This window comes from Mizuhopecten yessoensis, unplaced genomic scaffold (genome assembly GCF_002113885.1).
Source record: "Mizuhopecten yessoensis strain PY_sf001 unplaced genomic scaffold, ASM211388v2 scaffold3459, whole genome shotgun sequence".
In the NCBI taxonomy this organism is placed as follows: Eukaryota; Metazoa; Mollusca; class Bivalvia; order Pectinida; family Pectinidae; genus Mizuhopecten; species Mizuhopecten yessoensis.
The window spans coordinates 389,223-397,941 of NW_018405055.1; the positions used below are offsets into that span (position 1 = coordinate 389,223).

General features: G+C 34.4%; 1 protein-coding gene across 1 annotated transcript in view; it reads right to left on the reverse strand.

Moving 5' to 3' along the window:
* Positions 1 to 662: 662 nt before the first annotated feature.
* LOC110447558 (E3 ubiquitin-protein ligase LRSAM1-like) overlaps positions 663 to 8,719 on the reverse strand; it is a 36,640-nt gene continuing 28,583 nt past the window's right edge. The window contains exons 22-24 of the mRNA XM_021493333.1: positions 6,674 to 6,808; positions 5,287 to 5,418; positions 663 to 2,230 (exon numbers count right to left, since the gene is read on the reverse strand). Coding sequence (XP_021349008.1) covers positions 2,102 to 2,230; positions 5,287 to 5,418; positions 6,674 to 6,808 — 396 coding nt within the window. The 3' untranslated portion in view covers positions 663 to 2,101. The remainder of the gene's footprint in view (positions 2,231 to 5,286; positions 5,419 to 6,673; positions 6,809 to 8,719) is intronic.

Consider the following 8,719-nt stretch of genomic DNA (forward strand, 5'->3'; position numbering starts at 1 on the left):
ATGAAATCACAGCATAGATCTGTTGATCAAGGGTCGTCATTTCCTGATGGAGCAAGAGGAAAAATTACATTATAAATACATTTAATAAAATGGCTGGATACATCACTACAACCTCTTTAGTATAGTGCAAGTTAATTAAACTAGTGATTTTGTACCGGTATTGGATTGTACTTCTTATCTATACCCTGTATATATAACATTAAATATGCACCATACAACACTAATTGTACCACATAGAACCTCCTTCCATTGTCACTAGTAATAGTACATAATACAGCCTGCTACTGTACCAATATTCTTATCACAGCATATCTGATTATCCATGTAATGTCTAATTAATTAAATATTCTTCTCAGTTCAGACTCCATTATATATTGCACAAATACCTCTGTACACAGGTATCCAAAACTTCAGCCCTTATGTCGTGTTTTCCATCTGAATATCTTCAATATTAAGTCATGTCCCCTCATCTATTAAAATCAATTTATAACATAAACGTCCTGTCAAACTGAATATAGATTCTCAACACAAAATTTCTACCACTTCGCGGTCCTGTACAAAACAATTATTGATTCACATAATCACTTTTCGTTGGATATTTACTTCTACTCCGAGTATCAAATCTGTACCACCAATCAATCAACGTACAAAAATTGTATTAAGTCGAAGGATGTTTTACTACCAAGTAAAAATACACTGAATTACACTACACTGAATTACACTACACTGAATTACACTACACAGGTTTTGATTTGTCATCAATCCATACTACCTTCACTCCATGATAACTATCGGTGATAATGTCCAGATAATCAGAACCAATATCAGGAGTATTTGGACATTTTGTTCTTAGATACATTGAGCATAACAGATAACATAACTAGAGAGTATTAAGCAACACATGTTCATTTCTGTAATAGTAAACAACACATGTTCATTTCTGTAATAGTAAACAACACATCCATTGTTAGATAAATCCAATAACATATTTTTATAGATTTTTTTACAACAATTGCCAGTATTAAAATGTACAGAATGAAATTAGAAATTTAAAAAAAGACTTTCCGTGAATGAATTTAGAATATATACCATACTGTTTGTTAGTGCTTATGTCATGATACATCAAAACTACTTTCAGTTATACATTTAAAATGTTGAATTAGATTAAAATACTGTAAAAATGGAAATTCTTTCATGAGGAAATGTTTGGGGTGTGACTCTTTAAACTGATTGTGGTGTGGACGTTTTCATGTTGGCAATAGTTCTGATATATATGATGTTCTATATATATATAATCTATATATATATATTTGCGTGAGAATATTTTTGTGCTAATGAACTAACGGAAAAATATGAGCATTTTCACACTGCGAAAAAATCCACTTTTACAGTAGAAAATTTAATTTCAAAATACTGTGTATTTTTTCTTTAAGGATTAACACTACTCTACTCATCACAGTACACCCGTGATTTGTATTAAGAGTTATTCTCACTAGTAGATACATGAGATTTAGGTTATCTTCCTTGAAAAAATAGCAAGCATTATCTTATGTTATTTTGAATTACCGGAGTTGGATCAATTCATGTATTCTTGTCTACCTTTTAAATGTGTTTTCATTTCTAAAGAAGACCATTTACAGGTTTCTCAGTGTGAAACCTCTTGAAAACAGAGATGTTTTCACATGAGGGTAGCATATATCCTTAATCACTAAAATATATATACTTATAGGCAGTATCAGTGCCTAAAAGGGGTAAGAACAGTCCGAGTTCTTGTGAGGAACCAGACATGAAATAATCTAGACTGTGTTTTTCTTTTCTAAAACTGTTTTATGATTCAAAGTCTATTCTTATTGATGATCATTTGAGTGTGTGAAGAACATACAACTCGATTCATACAACCATTGAACCTGAAAATTTGGCATAAAATGACAAAACAATAAATAAGAATACAGCCATACACAGGTCTTACAAGATAAACATGACGTTTTTGTATGGTTCTGAATGTTCCTTTTCTGTGACAGTATTAGTATCCCAAAACTTGGAAAAGACATTATTGTTCGAAGTCCTGTGTAAGTGGGTTTATCAAGACGTCCAGACTGTGTCACGAAGATGAAATCATTAGCTTCACACGCTGGGCAATAGGCTCGCGACACAATGGGCATTCCTGTACCTTCACCGAACAATCTATACAAGTACACACATGTCCGCAATTCAGGAATATCACATCCGTCTGGAAAAAAAAATCAAGGTTAAAAGACATTATCTCATGGTTAGGGCTGTATACTTTACCTTGTTGGGGGGGGGGGGGGGGGGAACATGCAAAAGAAAGTGTGTAAACAAAACAAAGTCATGAAGGGTACTAAAACGAACTTTCAATTATACGTGTAAATTATAACTTCAAAGCTTAAAAAAAATAGGTTTTAATATATACTGATCTGAGATGATAGATAAACACAAAATGGATTACATATGATTGTCTATGATATCAGCAGCAAAATATCATTATTTATTAGAAACAGGTGCAGTAACAAAACTTCTTAGTTCATTTCATTTCAACAAATTTTATTCATGATGTTGTATGAATTGGATCGAACAACAGGCTATGCCTATATCAGTTCTCTCCTACATGCATTTGTATAGATCAGCATATAAATATATTGTAATTTATCAGTGAAATGAAAAGTTGAAAAGAGACACAACTTATATACAAAACAGATATCAATGTGCAAGTCATATGGTAAAGGGGAGATAACTCTAACTGCTTATGAAAGGTCACAAGTCAAGCTGTGCTACTTCTTGACCTCACCAGAGTATTGAGTGGGTTTTTGACATATTCCTTGACTAGATTCTCCCTGGGAGTTCAAAATCCACACAGAGTGACTCATAGATACATGTAGTTGAAGATAAGGCTTATATAATTAAATATCGTGAATAATCTATGTCAATATTGTATGGTATATTAATATTCACATTATAATACATTGAAAATATAATTATACAACTATTTGTTATTAATTACAAAACACAAGTCCATGTTGGTTTAAGGGGTGAGTGTATCATATTCACACTGTGTTTATAGAAAGCGATTAATAATATTTATAACCATAAGCATGTTTGCTGTTCATGTTTACAATATTAGATTATTTATAGTACATTATAATATAAGTTGATATAGATAATTCTAGTTAATAAATCTTTTTGAGTTCAAGATAAAGGTTGAGACACTCTCTAGGATATTTTTATTGGTTTCATTGTCACAATGGTTACAACCATTTAGTAAAGTATGTAAAGTATAGTGCGAGTGATTATCATTGAGTAGAGTAGCAGAGAGTACTTGTCTGTGATTGTTGTATCTGGCACAGTCAAAGAAGTAATGATAACTTGTTTCCTGTATATAACCACACACACATGAAGCAGATTCTAATAGATGGTCATTAAAGAGATCAAAGTTTAAGTTGCTAGCATTATTTCTAATTTGACATAGTATAATATTGATTTTTCTATCACCAGAATTTTTTACCACTGTCTGAGTATCATTATTAGGTATACTATTAGTTATGTTAATTAGTTTCTTAAAGTGAGGAAGAGATTGAGCATTTAAAATATCTGGGTCTAACTGATTGTAAAGTCGAAAGGTTGAGGGAAAGAAACTATTAAAGTAGCTGTCAGTTCTGCATACAGGGGGGTTAAAAACTCTATTTAGTCTAAGCTGATATCTCACATTTGTTAAATCATTTAAAAAAGGATCAACTATATCATTAAGGTACTTTGGTGATATATTGTGCAATATTTTATACATTACAATTAATTTATTTTTTTCCCTCCTATCTGCTAAGGTTTCCCATCCCAATTCTTTGTACAATTTATGGTGTGATGTACCTCTACGAAGCCCTGTCACTACTCTAGCAGCATCTAGTTGGACTGATTCTAATAATAATTTTGATTGTTCAGTGCAATTATCCCAAACTACATTAGCATATTCTAAAATTGGTCTAATATAAGATATATACATAGTGTTAAGTGTACTTCTATCAAGTGAGGTTTTAAGACTTCTTAATATATTAATTCTTTTATATGCTGTATCATAAATATTTTGGATATGTTGACCCCATTTACCATCTTCATTAAAAGTAAGACCTAAATGTTTATGGTTAGTACTGTCGGATAGTGGTTGATTAGAGAAGAAGATTGGAGGGTGATTAGTTTCTTTTTTCCGTGTGAAGATCATAGTTTTAGTTTTGGATGCATTAAATTTTATATCCCAAGATTTAGCCCAAGAACATATATTCTGCAAGTCATTAGTGAGATTTTGTGCTGCTTGAATGGGATTATCATCAACAATAATATAGAGGGAGGTATCATCTGCAAAAAGTTTAATGTTACTAGTAACTATATTAGTGATGTCATTTATATAGAGAAGGAAGAGAAATGGACCAAGGACAGATCCCTGAGGCACTCCTGCACTGATACATTTAAAAGTTGACTGGTGTCCTTCTGTAATAACCCTTTGTTTTCTCTCGGACAAGTAGTTCTTAAACCATGCCAGTAATTTTCCTTTAATTCCATAAGTTTCTAATTTATATATTAAACCGTCATGCCAAACCCTATCAAAGGCTTTACTTACATCACAGAAGACAAATCTTACCTCTTTACCTTTATCTAAATTATTTATAATAGTGTGATATATAGATAATAATTGATTCACAGTTGAGTCACCAGGCAGGAAGCCTGACTGGTGCTCAGAAATAGTTTCAGCTGCTACAAGATAGTTATACAGGTACTTAAAAATGATTTTTTCAATAATTTTACTAAAGCAAGATGTAATTGAGATTGGCCTATAATTACTGGCGGCATCATTTTGGGACCCCTTACCCTTATATATAGCATTAACATTAGCAAGTTTCCATGAAGCAGGGATATGTCCAAGTTCCATCGTTTTGTTAAATAGTAATGTTAGTGGATATGATATTGAGGTTGTTAGTTTTTTAATTACTTTGGGTATAATTCCATCAGGCCCTGCTGGTTTATTATCATTTAGTAAAACTTCGTCGTTCCAAATCAGTAAATTATTTTTACTTATCTCCTTTCTAACAACACATTCACTGTTACATTACAATTTGAAAATTAAAACCTCTGTTTTGTGTAGCTCTGAGATAATGATTTACTCCTTTCCAACTGATAGAGCCACGAGTGTAGCATTTTACCAAAATCTGACGTCGGTACATTAAGTGACCTGTATTTTGGAATGGGGATAACTGAATAATTAGATTCAAGCACAATACTCACAGATTTATCCAAGCACACAACACATTCAGTGTTAATTCCCCTGGCCAGGATTGAGGACTGTCTAGTAGTGCATGGCTCCACAGGGGGCGCTGATGGTAATGTGGCTTCACTTTCTCCTTCATTGTCTTGCACCTTAACACAATTGAAGTCATTTTAATATAGAGACAAAATCAATATACATATTAATTGGCTGGATGACATCACACAAACATATATTTCTAGTACTTACCACACCTCCAGACACTGAGATAGTCAGGTAATATTGGGTAAAGTATGCAACACTTTAAACAAGTGCTATCTCTGGAGAGACTGTTATAAATTATCTGCAATCCCAAATAAAGGCAAGTGTATGTTAGTTACACTTTCCAAAATAACCATGAGAAATTCAGAAATGTTATACTTCTGGATGGACACAATTAGACATGTTCTACTCACATCTCTTATCTGTACCCCAACTCATCCCATATTGCAAATAGGTAACTCATGTCCCATTTAGGAACTAGCAATCATCTATCTGCTTATTGAAGCAGGTAGGTTTCCCATGCCCTACCTGTGTTGTTACCATAACTCACCTTAGATTCCAGGTAGGTTTCCCGTGCCCTACCTGTGTTGTTACCATAACTCACCTTAGATTCCAAGTAAAGTTTCCCATGCCCTACCTGTGTTGTTACCATAACTCACCTTAGATTCCAGGTAGGTTTCCCATGCACAACAAGGTCCTTCAATACCATAACTCACCCTAGATTTCAGGTAGGTTTCCCATGCCCATTGAAATCTCCAGGTAGGTTTCCTAGCTCAATAAGTTCCTTAATTACCATAACTCACCTAATATTCCAGGTAGGTTTCCTAGCTCAATAAGGTCCTTCATTACCATAACTCACCTAATATTCCAGGTAGGTTTCCTAGCTCAATAAGGTCCTTCATTACCATAACTCACCTAATATTCCAGGTAGGTTTCCTAGCTCAATAAGGTCCTTCATTACCATAACTCACCTAATATTCCAGGTAGGTTTCCTAGCTCAATAAGGTCCTTCATTACCATAACTCACCTAATATTCCAGGTAGGTTTCCTAGCTCAATAAGGTCCTTCATTACCATAACTCACCTAATATTCCAGGTAGGTTTCCTAGCTCAATAAGGTCCTTCATTACCATAACTCACCTAATATTCCAGGTAGGTTTCCTAGCTCAATAAGGTCCTTCATTACCATAACTCACTTAGATTCCAGGAAGGAATTCCATGCCCAATGAGGTCCTTCATTACCATTACTCACCTAATATTCCAAGAAGGAATTCCATTCCCAACGAAATCCTTCATTACATTAACTCACCTAATATTCCAGGTAGGTTTCCAATGCCCAGTGAAGTCCTTCATAACAACAACTCACCTTAGACTCCAGGTAGGAGTCCCATGCTCCCTTGTTTTCCTCCTTTGGTTTTGGATACTGTTGTCCCTTTTTCTCTCTATAGTGGTCAAGGTTTCGGAGAATGGATTTCCTCAGTCCCATTTCATGCACTCCCATCTATAATAAGCAACAAAGTCAACTCAAATAAACAGTTAACTTATTCAAAGTAACACATTTTATGATTTGGCAACTACTTTGAAGAGTTACACTAAAACATAACATAAAATCAATGTATGAAACATCTTATAGTATCACAAGTTACACTGAAATGAGGCATGGATTCAGTGTGAAAATAAACAAGAGGCCCAATGGGCCTTCATCGCTCACCTGGTATTAATCTCACACTTGTTATCTTAAAAGTGGACTAAAATACAGCTACAGGCAGAATATCAGTGTGACCCTGAATGTCAAACAATAACATAAGTTGAAAGTGGGTCAAGGTCATTCATTTGAATAAATATAGTAGCCCTGATTGATACAGGCCAAATATCAGTACCCTGGGCATTTTGGTTATTGAGAAGAAGTTGTTTGAAGATTTTAAGACATTTGACACCTGTGACCTTGAAAGTTGGTCAAGGTCATTCATTTGAACAAACTTGGTAGCGCTTCATCCCAGCATGCTACTGGCCAAATATCGTCACCCTGGGCATTTTGGTTATTCAGAAGAAGTTGTTTAAAGGTTTTAAACATATTTGACCCCTGTGACCTTGAAATGGATGAAGGTCATTTATTTGAACTTGGTAGCCCTTCATCCCAGCATGTTACAGGCCAAATATCATCACCTTAGGCCTCTTGGTTATTCAGAAGAAGTTGTTTAAATGTTTTGAACATATTTGACCCCTGTGACCTTGAATATAAGTCAAGGTCATTTATTTGAACAAACCTGGTAGCTATTCAACCCAGCATGTAACTGGACAAATCTCATCACCCTAGGCCTCTTGATTACTCAGAAGAAGTTGTTTAAAGGTTTTAAACATATTTGACCCTTGTGACCTTGAATATAAATCAAGGTCATTTATTTGAACAAACTTGGTAGCCATTTATCCCAGCATATTACTGGCCAAATTTATGCACCAAAGGCCTATTGGTTATTCAGAAGTTGTTTAAATGTTTTAAACATATTTGACCCTTGTGACCTTGAATATAAATCAAGGTCATTTATTTGAACAAACTTGGTAGCCAATTATCCCAGCATATTACTGGCCAAATTTATGCACCCAAGGCCTATTGGTTATTCAGAAGTTGTTTAAATGTTTTAAACATATTTGACTCCTGTGACCTAGAATATAAGTCAAGGTCATGTATTTGAACAAACTTCGTAGCCCTTCATCCCAGCATGTTACTGGCCAAATATCATCACCCTAGGCCTATCGGTTATTGAGAATAAGTTGCTGAAAGGTTTTAAACATATCTGACCCCTGTGACCTTGAATATAAACCAAGGTCATTTATTTGAACAAACTTGGTAGCCCTTTATCCCAGCATGTTACTGGCAAAATCTCATCACCCTACGCCTCTTGGTTATTCAGAAGAAGTTGTTTAAAGGTTTTAAACATATTTGACCCCTCTGACCTAGAATATAAATCAAGGTCATGTATTTGGACAAACTTGGTAGCCCTTCATCCCAGCATGTTACAGGCCAAATATCATCACCTTAGGCCTCTTGATTACTCAGAAGAAGTTGTTTAAAGGTTTTAAACATATTTGACCTTTGTGACCTAGAATATAAATCAAGGTCATGTATTTGGACAAACTTGGTAGCTATTCAACCCAGCATGTAACTGGACAAATCTCATCATCCTAGGCCTCTTGATTACTCAGAAGAAGTTGTTTAAAGGTTTTAAACATATTTGACCCTTGTGACCTTGAATATAAATCAAGGTCATTTATTTGAACAAACTTGGTAGCCATTTATCCCAGCATATTACTGGCCAAATGTATGCACCCAAGGCCTATTGGTTATTCAGAAGTTGTTTAAATGTTTTAAACATATTTGACCCCTGTGACCTAGAATATAAATCAAGGTCAT